This window comes from Aegilops tauschii, chromosome 2, assembly GCF_002575655.3.
Source record: "Aegilops tauschii subsp. strangulata cultivar AL8/78 chromosome 2, Aet v6.0, whole genome shotgun sequence".
Taxonomy (NCBI): Eukaryota; Viridiplantae; Streptophyta; class Magnoliopsida; order Poales; family Poaceae; genus Aegilops; species Aegilops tauschii.
Window position 1 is genome coordinate 30,218,227 of NC_053036.3, and position 13,212 is coordinate 30,231,438.

At 44.4% G+C, this 13,212-nt stretch overlaps 2 protein-coding genes across 2 annotated transcripts; both read right to left on the reverse strand.

Moving 5' to 3' along the window:
• On the reverse strand, positions 1–4,691 carry LOC109745034 (uncharacterized). The gene is made up of 5 exons (XM_020304172.4): positions 4,317–4,691; positions 3,629–3,790; positions 2,339–2,823; positions 475–1,078; positions 1–381 (listed from the first exon to the last, which is right to left on the reverse strand). Exons 1-4 carry the CDS (start codon positions 4,633–4,635, stop codon positions 707–709), a joined length of 1,338 nt encoding a protein of 445 aa, XP_020159761.1. The 5' UTR covers positions 4,636–4,691; the 3' UTR covers positions 1–381; positions 475–706.
• Positions 4,692–10,843: 6,152 nt separating this feature from the next.
• LOC109745029 (uncharacterized) lies at positions 10,844–12,725 on the reverse strand. The gene is made up of 3 exons (XM_020304167.4): positions 12,474–12,725; positions 11,681–11,990; positions 10,844–11,598 (listed from the first exon to the last, which is right to left on the reverse strand). Exons 2-3 carry the CDS (start codon positions 11,987–11,989, stop codon positions 11,014–11,016), a joined length of 894 nt encoding a protein of 297 aa, XP_020159756.1. The 5' UTR covers position 11,990; positions 12,474–12,725; the 3' UTR covers positions 10,844–11,013.
• Between the last annotated feature and the right edge of the window lie 487 nt (positions 12,726–13,212).

Genomic DNA, 13,212 nt, shown 5'->3' on the forward strand with positions numbered 1-13,212 from the left:
ATTCAATAAGATGGTCTGTCTGTCCATGAGGGACCTCCATGCTACAGTTATAATTCACCCTCCGCATCTCCTTGACTGCTATGTCCAAGTTTCTGATGAGGAAATCGAGTTTGTGAAACTATTTAATCAGTCAATTGCAGTCCCCGGCGATGTTTTGTCAATGATTGTGTTTTCTTCAGCTCATGAGTTGTTGGTGGCAACTGTTTACTCATGTCCAACTGATCGATTGATTTAGCACAAAGACACAAGAGAACAAATCCAAGAACACGCTACCTGCAGAGGGGATATTTGGCATGGCGCGGCTCGAAAATCCCAGCATCAAGGAGCACAATATGGGGACAGAGGCACCTTGCAGCAATTGCCAGACCGCCGCTGCACCTCCTGCAGAGTTAAACAAGGAACCAAACATGTACTAGTTTGAGAGGACTAAACTGAGCGCGTTCAACAAGTTAAAATACTGCATGTGCATTTTACCTTCGATTCAATCATCCTACTCCATCAACAAAGCTTCCGTGGATACAAAATGTAAGCCGCACCACCTGCACCTTCAAACATATTCTGCTGATTCAGTAGCCAACTCCCAACTCCCACTGCAAATAATGATGACCGAGATTGCCCAAACACAAGGCAGGCCAAGCTTGTAGTGATAGGTCAACCTGAATCTGCAGTTAGAAATCCAGGAGAACACTGCAAGGATCAGTGCTCTTCATTCGAAAACAGATATTTCACCAGTCCAGCCACATGCAGCGATCACATTAGGGAGTACAGGGTGGTATGCAACACAAGTGCACGCTTCTTTGAAGGCTTCAATCTTCCTCAGAAACCTCGAGGATTTATAGTCATAGAAATAGATGCAGCCATCGGATGAACCGGACGCAAGTTCCCTCCCGCTCAAGGAAAAACTGCACTTTATCGGGAAGCCCCACACTCCATGTCCTTCAAACCGCCTATACCTGTTTAGCTTGAATGGCGGCCTTGCTGAGAAAATCGCAATGTAGTTGCCGTTGGATTGCGCGACAAAAGAAGCTTCGTATGGGTGGTATCTCACACAGGGACAGGTGAATGCTTCTGTATAAACCTGTGATACAAAGTGGGATTTTTGTCAAGTCCCAGTATGATTATTCAGACCCAGTTCTTTTTTTTTGTTGTTGCAGAAATCAACATGAAACAAAAACTTTTAGTGAACACAGAAAAAACTGTAATGGGCACATTAGTAAGCAGAGCACAGTTATCAGCTCCAAACTGAAAAGAAGGTCAGTGGAGAGGACTACCGTGCAGCTGTGGCAACTCAGTAGGCATTAGATTAGAGAAGCGTTAATTTTAAAGTATCCATGTCAAACACATTGAAATATAGGAATACATGTTATAGAGTACATAGACTGGATCACTGATCTTCAAAAAAGAGTACATAGATTAGGTTAGGTAGTCCATGAGTTCAGTTCAAGTCAGAGCACATCAGTTAAGTTCAATCAAATCTTGGTCATCTCAAAAGGCCAAAACAATCTGCAGCTCAGAGGGGTCACCCACTCACCCTGAGCCCACAAGCACAGGCACTAGATTTTTTTTAGAAGAGCAAGCTCAAGTTATCATTTAGCATACTAATTATCAGCCCAAGACTCATCGTTTTCTTCACTCCTCTTCACAACAAGTAGCAATATAGCATGATGATTGGTGGCCATATTAATAAATCAAGATTTTGTCTTTGTTCCACAGTGCTACATGTAGAATACTAAAATTTTGGGTAAAGGACTTAACAAGACATACATATGTACTAATGGAGCAAGCAAATGCAGGAATGTGGTAACAAGTTGGACCTGTTTTCGCTATGGAGTACTAAACAAAATCAGAAAGAATCTCGATGCATATTAACATTTTCGAAAATGGGTATGTTCAATGGTATTCAACACTCATGGACCAATTTGTCAACCACATATGCACTGTTAACTTCGTATTTCAATGTACTATACTACTGCATCACTATCATAGTATATTCAAGGAAATATGTTGCTATCAATTAATCAAGTTCTATTAGTACCATAGTATATTCAAGGCAATGGACATGTTTTTCTTCTCTAATTATATATGCTCAAGACTCTAAATTTGCAGTTATACTTGACAGAAATGAGCTATACAAGTGAAAATAACTTGGCGAGTCAGATAGAGGAAAATATAAGAAAATAACAAGCATCTTAAATAAGCATTGTGTCTACTTTATTTCAATCTTCAAAATATACCTCACTTGAATATGTGAATACAAATTGGGATAATATCATGAGGTACTGAAAGTAAAAAAATACTATGCTAGGTCAAACAAATAAATAGTTTTAGAATACGTTACCTGGTTAGATAGAGGAACTTCTCGTAATGTATCCCATACTATTATAGTGTTCTCACTAACATTGCTTCTGGTTGTGTCAGTTGAAGAGATAAACTGCTTCCCATCAGCACTGAATTCAAGATCAAGGATGGTGCCAAGACTTCTGTTGAACTCTTTAGTTGCTAAGCCAGTTCGAATATCCCAGAGTCTAAGAGAACCCTTGGACCCACCAGACAGGAAGAGATTTGAGTTGCTTGGATTGAACTTGACGACCTCCACTGGTTGATCCTCCTTGAATACCCTGATTTCTTTTCCCTCCTCAGCGTCAACTAGTCGTGAGGAACAATCAAACCCGCCAGAAAGTAAGAAGGGCCGATGATGGGACCACTTCACATCCTTTACAGCAGCAGTATGATGTTTTAAAACTCGAGCAGTAGTATCCCCTCTGTTCCAAACGTTCCATACGCGGACTGTATGATCCATTCCAGCAGAAGCAAGAAGATGTCCTGTGAATTTGCTTCTTGGTGAGTATCTGCTGGCAATAATGTTCTAATTGAATAGAATACAAACAGAGAACAGGATTATCCTGAAACTGTGTACATCAATATGTAAATTACAAAATTACCATCAAGTCATCTCATGCATCACACTTGGTAGCAGTAGTTAAGAGTGGAACATGATAGTATGACATACCAAAGAATCTCAATATATCTATCGAATTGAGCAACACAGCATCAAGATATACACTTCAACTATCTGAATAACCGAATACTTTCCAACTTTGTTCCCATGTATAATAGAACATTATCCGACTTCTTACTTGTGGGTTAAGAGAATGTAATAATAGTGATATAACATTTCATATGTAAGATAATACTTTGCCAGGTTCATCATATCCTTAACTTTACAACTGCTGTCATTATAATGAGGACATGTATTGCATGTCCTTTCTTAAAAAGGGCAGCCCGGTGCATGTAGCTCCCGCTTGCGCAGGGTCCGGGGAAGGGTCCGACCACTTGGGTCTATTGTACGCAGCCTTTCCCTACATTTCTGTAAGAGGCTGTTTCCAGTCCTTTCTTCACAAGTTAATATACCATCCTCTTTTCATGTTAGAAGACCAGTTTGTCATAATACAACAATTTATTGTGAATCAAAAACCAAAGGCTAGAATCCTACATTTGTTTTAAACATGTAACGCATAATCCTAGAGAACGCCCCACACCTCATCATTTATAAGAGGTGTTACTTATAATTTGGTCAATATAAGTCAATGCGAAAAGTGAAATCAAAGTACAGAGAATACCTACATACCATGGCTCGGTGACCAATCCACACAATTGACTGCTTTAGTGTGACCCATCAAAGACACTGAGAGCTTGAAAGGTGAACTGTTGTTGGATCCAGGCTTTGGTTGGCACCGTAAATAATGCAAAATATCAGCTCGAACATTTGAATCAGCAAAAGATCGAACAACTGCAATAAGAAGCACAGAGCACATGAGCAAGGAACATAAATGGTGTTTAAGAAGCAAGAAAAGGAAAAACTAAGATAACACTTGCATCACTCGCAATTCACTGAGTCATCACCAATGCTTCATATGAGCAAAATATCACTACAAGGGACAAAACAGGGCTTCGGTTTTCTTGCACAGCAGCTAACAATTCAGAGCCTTTAATTCACATTTACACAATAATTCTCCACAATTCCTCACACAGTTTCAAGTTCAACCATTAACTACCGGTATGTAAATAGACAAGATCGGGTCGATACTAAATTTTGCATTATGCTACTGACGAATGACAGCTCAATTTTATCTTGACATGGATGACACGAGAATCTCACTTGAGCAGTGTAAAAATTTCTGACATCAATGTTGTTGGTCACAATGCATATTCGCTATACGGACATCAATGTTGCCAATCTAACCGCAACCAGGAACTCGGAATGTCTTATCCAACTTGTGCAGTGCCTGCCAGAAGGGGGTCAAGGGTGTCCTCACCTGGGGAGTCGAACTCCGGCGGAGGAAGCGGTGCCGCGGAGCCCACGGGAGGCTGGGATGCCGCCAGGAGGGCGCGTTCCCTCTTGGAGACGTACCTTCTGCCAGCCAGCGGCGGCGGCGCGGCTTGGGGTGGGGCCGGTCGCGAGGCGGGGAGGGGAGGAGGTGGTGGGTACCCAGGGTACGGGGGAGACTCCCACCGCGGCCGCTTCGGGGGAGGCGGGGCGGCCGAGGGGAGGGCCGTGGCGGGCCAGCTGGGAGCCGGGGCGGCGTCGGCGTCGTCGTCGGAGGTGGCGCCGTACGCGGCGGAGAGGAGATCCATCGGCCGGAAGGTTTTTTTTTTTCGACGCCAATATCTGGCGTTCGATCGCCAGGGGGGTGCCTCCCAGCGACCGTTTTTGCTCTTTCGCCAGCAGCCAGGCCCAGCCTAGCGCGACCCCCAGACCCAAAAGGCCCAGTTAAAGTGTTTTTCTTGTTTAAAATTGCCACATTACAGCTTTACCCCCCCCCCCCCCCCCCCCCCCCTCCCTAAAAAAAATACAGGTTTAAAACAAAAAATAGTTTGAGTGATCTGCTTTTTTTTGCCATGCCAAGCTTAAAAACTGCCATCCTCCAGATAAAAATAAAAACTGCCATTTTGATATAAAAAAATGACATGAATTAGAAAATGCGCGCAAATTTTATTGAAATGGCATGCTTTGAAAAAAATGCGTTGAAACTTTATAAAACTGCCATCCACTAAAATATTTTATCTGGATAAGCCCAGAAAAGCTGCCATGCAATTAAAAATAAAAAATGCTATCGTCTCAACATTATAAATGTCATCCTATTGACAATAAAAATGTCATCCTATTTACAAACAAAAATGCCATGTCAACAATAACAAAAATGGCATTCTCTCAAAAATGAAACTGCCACCTGTTAATAATTAAAAATTCCATGCTCTTAGTCATAAAAATGTCATCTTTTTGAAAAAATATAAAAACTACCATTGTTGCTAATATTAAATGCCATGCTCTTCAAAAATAAAACTGCAATCCTTTTAATAATACAAATGTCATGTAAATAATTATTTAAATGCAATGCTCTAATTAAAAACTGCCATGGGGGCACTCTAAAACATGGAAAAATTGCCATGCTACATATAATAAAAATGCACTTGCCGAATTTTGAAAAACAATCACCTCTACAAAATATAGGGATTTTTGAACTATCCAAACATTGGCAATTTTCACGATTTTGGGATTTTTTGCAAATGGAAAAACAAATTTAAAACAAAATAACTCGATTCCCCAATCTGCGCCTTTTTTGAAGAAAAAAGTAAAAGGATGTTCACCACGATATGGGCTACAACGACCTCTTTCATAGAGCTGACATGGTGTCGGATTTGCGCTAACATCTGTGCGGCCATATCAGTGGCAGGGATTACTTAATTCCTTAACTACCTAGCTTGCAGAGAATAAAGTAGGCTTTGGCTGAGATACGTAAAGGAGGAATTGTCAACTATACTCTGAATGTGCTTTGAGCAGACAGATATGTAGGTTGCTAGGAAGGAGGTAAGCGCTTGTCTTTCTGATGTCAAGAAGTAAGAAGAGGTAAAACTCCTAAAAAACAACTTGATCTATGTCGAAAGTTTATGTCAGCAAGCAAAGAGATTGCCTAGGGCGAAAGCTAATAAAAAAGATAATAAGAAGGGTTCTCTGGAACCTGACTGCTAGTGGACGGTCGCCAGTTAACTTTTCCCTTTCTCTTAGGTGGTTAGGAGGGTTTCAGTTCCAAAGCGCGACGATATTCTCCCTCCGTTCCAGAATATAAGGTGTAGTGATTTCCGTGCAAGTCAACCAATTTGAATGTTTGACCAAGATTATAGAATAAAATAACAACACTAGTAATAATAGATAAAATATGGAACTACTTTTCATGATGGATCGAATGATATAAATTTCATATTGTGGATATGGATATCTATTTTTCTAAAAACTCGGTCAAACATGCACTCGTTTGACTTCTAAAAAAACAAATACACCTTAGGGGAAAGGTAAAACTTTCCCATTTTCTTTTTTAGGGGAAAAATTTAGCTTTTTTTCTTTCGAATAAATTCTTACAATACCCAAATCAAAATTTCAAAAAGAAAAGAATAAAGACAGACGCGGGCGGAGCGTAACGGGTCACAAGGAAAATTTAAGCGGGCCCAGATTGAATGAAAAAAAGAAATCATGAATCTTGGGGCTTAGATCACACTGCTCATGAAACGGATGAAAGCCACTTGTTCTTCATCCGCATGAAAATTAGCAATTCCGTACTTATATTCTTAAAAACTGTGTTCTATTGCAACCAACTCAAATAATAGGTTCCTCAAAAGAAAAAACTAAGGTAATAGCTCAACTAATTTTTTTTTACTGGACTAATACGTACATGTAAAAAAAAAAGACCTGCCAATAAACACCCGACTGTCCTATATTTTGAAACTGATTAAAACACAGTAGCTGCAATGCTCTGGATGATTGCCGCCTTTTTACGGCGGCACCTGCCATAACCATACTCGATCGTCCTGCTCAAACCGCCTGAACTCCCTGCAGCCAGCAATTCCAGCGTCTTGTGTCTGCGAGGATCCCCAACACGCAGCACGCATCCGGTGTAGGCGCCGACGGCGTAGCAGTTGGCCGTCACCGCCCCTTGCGTCAACGTCTCCGTGCTCGGGTCATATATCTGCGGCACACCGTCGCGGGACCCATGCACCGACGACCAGACGACGATCATGCCGTCGTCCAGCACCCGCAATGGCTTCTCGAAGCTGAGACCTGTCATGGGGATCTTGTACAGCGGGAACCATTTACGAGTCTCCATCTCAACGTTCATCCAGAACCACAGCTTGATGGTACATGCGTCTCTGTCGCGGTGGGCCGCCACCAGGAAGCCGTTGACCTCCGCCAGGCTCCTGTCGGCGTGGTCGACGGCGTCGGCGTCACGTACCGGGGGGCCGTACCAGGGATCCGGCTGCCATTGCTCGGTCTCGAGGTCGAACCCCGCGATCACGTGCTCCTCTGGCTGGTGACCGTGCAGGCACGACTCCATGGAGAAGTAGGCGACGCCCCTGACGACGGCCACGTCGCTGTGCCGCCGCCGCACCATCACCTGAGGGCTTCCTCTGCCCCTCCACTTGCCGCCGCCATGGCTTCCCAGGGTTAGGACCATGGCGACCTGGTGGTACCAAACGTCGCCCCGTCTCTTGTGTCTTTTGAGGACGATGGTCAGGACCTTGTACTCTCCCGTGGAGGGCACCCTGGCGAGCGTGCAGGTCAGGGCCCCGCGAGGCCGCGTCGGGAAGGTGGCCGCCGCGCCGGTGGCCACGTCGAGCACGCGGAGGCGCCGGTCCGTCCTTCCTATGAGGCAGGCCAGCTCGCCGTGCGCGCACGTCCCGTGCAGGGAGCTCTTGTCCACGGCGGCGTGGCTCCTTATCTTCTTGACCACGTTGCCGGAGGTGTCGAGGAGGTTGACGCCCATCGCCATGCCGTCGCTGCGATCCAGGCGCACGGTGGCGGCGATGAGCGGGGCCAGCGGGCGGCGGTGGCGGGCCCTGTGGGCGGCAAGGAAGTCCGGGTGGCGGAGGAGGGATCTCCAGGAGGTGGACACGCAGCGGAAGCGGCAGATGGTCTTGGCCGGGACGCGGAGGAGGATGTCGCACAGCAGCAACAGAGGGAAGATGCCGTCGTTGGAGGTGGCCGCGAGGTCACGGAGCATCAGCTCGCCGTCGTGTTCGGCGGTGTCCAGGGGCAGGACCCCGTGTTTGGAGTTGGCGACGATTCTCCGCAGTTTATCATAGTCATAGACCGGCTCAGCCTCGGTGTTCTCCGGCTCGTCGCCGTCTGCGGGAATGACAACGAGATCGAGAGGCCCACCTTCTACTGCTGGCAATACTACGACCAGGGGGTCGTCGTCGTTGTCAACGTCCTCCTGGAGCTGCACGCCGTCGAGGTACAGGAGGTCGTCGTTGTCGTCCTCGTTGTCATCTGCGGCGACGTCCTGGAGCTGCACGCCGTCGACGAGAGGCCCGGTGAAGCTATCTGGCACGTCCAGGGACAGGACACCATCGTCAACGGCGATAGCGACGTCTAGGTCGCCAGCGATGGAGGCGGCGACGTCGACGCTGCTGGTCTCGGCGCCGAGACCGAAGAGTGGGTCGCCGTCCTTGGCTGTCGGGACGAGATCATCAGGTCGGCCGGCTTGCATGTCGACGGGCCGTTCGACGGCGTCGACGAGAGGGTCCATATATGGATCGATCGGCCTCGGGTCGTGACTCGTACTCGTACGTGAAAACAAGACTCCGGAGGCTTTTCGAGGGGAGCGATTTTTGAGTCGCCGGCAGTACGTAGGTGTTGATCATAACGACAAGAGACTCGTCTCCTTATATACACACAGCAAAAGGAGAATAAGGCGATTCTGTTCGCGTGGCCAACTCTAACTCTTGACTAGAATAAGGAAACCTGCAATCTTTGAATACTTATATCCAACTCTGTCTGTGCAGTTGTGACCCAAATTCATGCAACGTGACATGGATACAAACACTAGCTCCAAGCCTCCTACATCATCGTTTTTCACTGTCTGTACACTGTTACATCATCGTTTCGAAATACAAGGTGTATTAGGCTGTGTTTGGTTGAGCTGCAGATTCTGTAAAAGCTGGTGTGAGCTGTGAAAAAGCTGCTGTGAACTTTCTGCTGTGGAAAAGCTGGAAGCCGTTTGGTTGAAACAACTGTGAAACTGTAGATTTGACTGTGAATGTTCTATGATGCCCCTTAGGCCATAGTGAAATATGTTAATTTACTAGTTGACCATAGAGCAGTGATACATATATGGTAGGCAATTGAACGTCCATTTTGCAAAGGAAAATTATGACAATTAAGATGACTCATAGGTAACACATATGCAATTTAACGATTATGGTTTGATGTTTCATATATCCAAACAGATAGATACACCATAATATTATTATGGAAGACGTGGAGCATAGAGAAAACACATATGGTTCACATGATGATAACCTTCATCGACATAACTAACTTATCTTGCCATGGCAAGACAAGCATCAGCTATCCTACTACGAATATTGTTCATGCTATCTTCGTTCTCCTCTTCTTCAACGGGATCCGCTTGTGTTGGTGCCACCTCCTTTCGTAGCACTGGAGGTACATACTCATCATCGGCATCACATTTATCAAAAACTTTGTCACTCAACTTGCTATCACGAATGAAATTATGCAATGCCATGCAAGCAATGATGATATGCTTCTGTGTACGAGGTGAGAAACTTGGGACCCCTTTCAAGATGCACCATTTCTGCTTGAGTACCCCGAAAGCACGCTCAACAACATTTCGAAGGGATGAATGTGAAAAGTTAAACAACTCGTACTTTCCTTCAGGTGGACGATGACGGCGAAGACGAAATTCCGGCAGATGGTATGGACTCCCCTTAAAAGGAGCAAGGTATCCCGTTCGGTTTGGATACCCAGAGTCGACAAGATAGTATTTCCATGAAAAAGAACACAAAGTTAGCGTCACACATAAGAATATAATTAATGATGACATCAGTTACTACATTATACCTTTGGGTGGTATAGGAAATGAAGGGAAGTGTGCTAATGCATGATTCAAGACCCTTGTATCATGTGCACAGCCCGGCCAACCCGCAACCACAAACGTAAACCTCATGTCAAAGTCACATACTGCAAGCACATTCTGAGATGTGAAACCATGTCGACATCTATGGTTAACCGCATCATCTGCAGGCACTGAAACCGGCACATGTGATCCATCTATGGCACCAATAGCGCCTTTGAAATGAGGCCAAAAACGCTCTTCCTTAATCTTTTCATGCTCATGCCTAAAAGTAGGATCTCTAGGTTTGATGTTATCTTTCGCTAACTTGCGCAAACATAACAAAACTTCCTTAAACTTTGTATGAACTGTCCAAAGTGATCGTACAAAACGGTTCTCAGCTTGAGCAAATGATTGAGGGCCTCCAACAATCCATAAGAACATGCCCAGTGACTCAATTGATGAAACATTAGTGCTTGACGTCAAACCATATGCAGAGACAAGCAAATCATGAAGTGCCATGAAAACATCATTGCCCATTCGAAACATTTTATAAAAGTATCTAGGTCGACCGTAACACTCCATGACCCATTGAAGTCCTGTTTGCTGAGGCACTCTGTATGTTTTGTTCAAGTATCGCTCAACATAGAGGTTACCTAGGTTTCCCATGATAGCAGCCTGATTCGCAAGTTCAGCTAGAAGTTTCATTCCCTCCTGTCCCTTTATGGCCACTTCTTCCATTCTTGCATCCATCTACATAACAATATAAAAATATTAAAATATTCATGGGCATCACATAAATATGACCAGGCTACACGAGCAATTATTTCTCGCAACATAAATATTGTAAAACAACACGAGCACATATTTCTCACAACATAAATAAGGTAAAACAACACGAGCACATATTTCTCACAACATAAATATGGTAAACAACAGGAGTAAATATTTCTCACAACATAAATATGGTAAACCAACATAAGCAAATATGGTCCACGACAAAAGCAATTACATCCACAACGAAAGCAAATATGGTCCACAAATAACCAAATTTGGTCCACAATGAAAGCAAATATAGGTCTATAACATAAACAAATATGATTCACTACACGTGCTTCAACATCTCCTTCTCATGCTCCCTCTCCAAAAAATCAAACCTCCCTTCTTTTGTTTCAAGAACATTGAAGATTTCCCTAAACTCGGGCTTCACTATAAGAGTGAGGGTTGTGTGCATGAGAGCAGTTTTTTCCTTCACACCACATTCTTTGACCATCTTCATTACTTCTGAAATGGTGGGAACATGGTTGGTGAGAGGAGCGGATGATGCTTCAACACTTGAAGTTATCTTCTCCACTCCACTTTCTATTTTCTCGCATGTCTGCTTGTACAATCGTAAGAATGGACTCTTCTCTTCCTTCTCCTCATTTGCGTTAGAAGGTTGCTTGCGCTTCTTGCTTGGTTTTGGTTTCTTCGAAGATGCCAACTTCATTTCAGCACCACCATCGGGCTTCTCGAAAGGAACCGCATTATCATCACTTGATTCATCAGAAGATATATCTCCAGCACAAGAAGCACTAGCCCCAGTAACATGTACTTTGTCAAATATGATGTGCAAATCTTCAAGGTGCTTTGGTCCCTGTTTTTTGAACTTCATATGATTGCATTTCTTTCCTGTACTCTCTTGGCATCTCTGAAATGGATTTTAATGTACAAGTGAGATAATGCAACCATATAGAACCATGCCAAATGAAAAACAAAATGGCTAGTCCTACCTTGATATGTTCATCCCACCATTCTTTAGAGCAATCAACGGTTCTCTTCGCATCATCCCATCCAAGCCCAGTTGCTTCATTTTTCAACTCCATGAACCAAGTGTACTCATTTTTTATGGCATCCCACTTGTTTTTGAATTTATCCTTGGGATACTTCTTTCCCGTTCTAGCTTCCCATTTCTCCAAAACGTTTTCCCAACCCCTCTTGTTTAAATAACCTAATGGCCTATTCCCCTTTTCAACCTCTTCTCTCAATATTTCAATGAGTTTCTTGAGATGGGCATCATCCCACACCGCCTTCTCAGTCATACTTCAATAAAGCAATATGAGAAAAGCACGTATCAAGAATAATGCATTACATAATAGCAGCAAGTACTCAAATAGTATGTACAAGTAGCAAACATAATATCTATGTACAAGAAATTTTTGTGAATGTTGTTTGCTGTCTTTTTAGATGGCATGTCATGCAAGCTTATACATCACACAAAAAAATAGGTATATCATGTTCAGCTTCTGTACATATCATGTATACAAGCAATTAAACATTACATAAATAAAATTGTGCAAAAAATTCAAAGGAAACCTAAACAGGGAGGGTGAGGAGGAAGGAGAGGGGGAGGGAGCAGGGAATTGCTGTAGATTTGACTGTGAATTGTCTGGAATGATCCTATTTACATCCAATATACATCATCAATAGACAACAATATGACAAAGCAAAATAAATCCATCCTATTTCTACTTGTACAGGAGGTGGGAGGGGGGATAGGGGAGTGGGAGGAAGGGGAGCAGCTACCTTTCAGAGTGGAGGTAGGAGCTCGCGTCGGGGCTGCGGGAGGCGTCGCCGGCGGCAGGGCGCGCGGAGGTGCAGGACGGCGCCCCTTGCTGGTCCGGTGGTCCTCGCGGGCTCTTGAGGCGGAGAGGTCCGGCGAGCAGTAGAGGAGGGAGGAGGTCGCGACGGGGAGGCGGCGCCAGCGGCTGGGCAGGCGGCGATGGAGGGCCGCCGGCGGCGGCTAGGAACCCTAGCTGCCGCTCGGGTCGATGGGGACTGGGGAGAATGATGTGTTTTTTTACGAGGGGTGGCCTTCTATGGTGCTGGATGACTCACTCGGGAGGAATAGGCCCAATCGTTTTCCACTTACGAATGGCAAAGGTGGGTAAATACATTGAAACTCTCGGGGGACAGCTAAAAGTGCATTGCTGAAGTTGGGGGTTCACCTGCTTCGGAAAATACACTGCGGGGAAGCCGTAACTTTTACAGATTGTGCTTCTCTGTTTTCCCCTTTGGTTAGCTTATAGCTTCCAAAAGCCAGAAGTTGGCTGTAGAAGTCCAACCAAACACAGCCTTTAGTTTATCACTTCTGAAGTCAAACTTCTGTATGCCCGACCAAGTTTTGAGAAAAAATATATCAGTATTTACAATAGCAAATTTGTATCATTAGATCCATGGCGGAAAGTTTTTCACTCCTGCTATAAATAAAGAAGTATAAGAGATCTAAACGCTCTTATAGTGTTTTTACGGAGGGAGTGGATTG

Bases quoted from the DNA above. Each gene is read 5' to 3' on its own strand.
- LOC109745034 (XM_020304172.4), bottom strand. From the start codon at position 4,635: ATGGATCTCCTCTCCGCCGCGTACGGCGCCACCTCCGACGACGACGCC. The intron at 3,791-4,316 runs GTGAGGACACCC...TTCTTATTGCAG, and splicing joins GCCGGAGTTCGACTCCCCAG to TTGTTCGATCTTTTGCTGAT. The intron at 1,079-2,338 runs GTAACGTATTCT...TTTGTATCACAG, and splicing joins AAGTTCCTCTATCTAACCAG to GTTTATACAGAAGCATTCAC.
- LOC109745029 (XM_020304167.4), bottom strand. From the start codon at position 11,989: ATGACTGAGAAGGCGGTGTGGGATGATGCCCATCTCAAGAAACTCATT. The intron at 11,599-11,680 runs GTAGGACTAGCC...AATCCATTTCAG, and splicing joins GGTGGGATGAACATATCAAG to AGATGCCAAGAGAGTACAGG.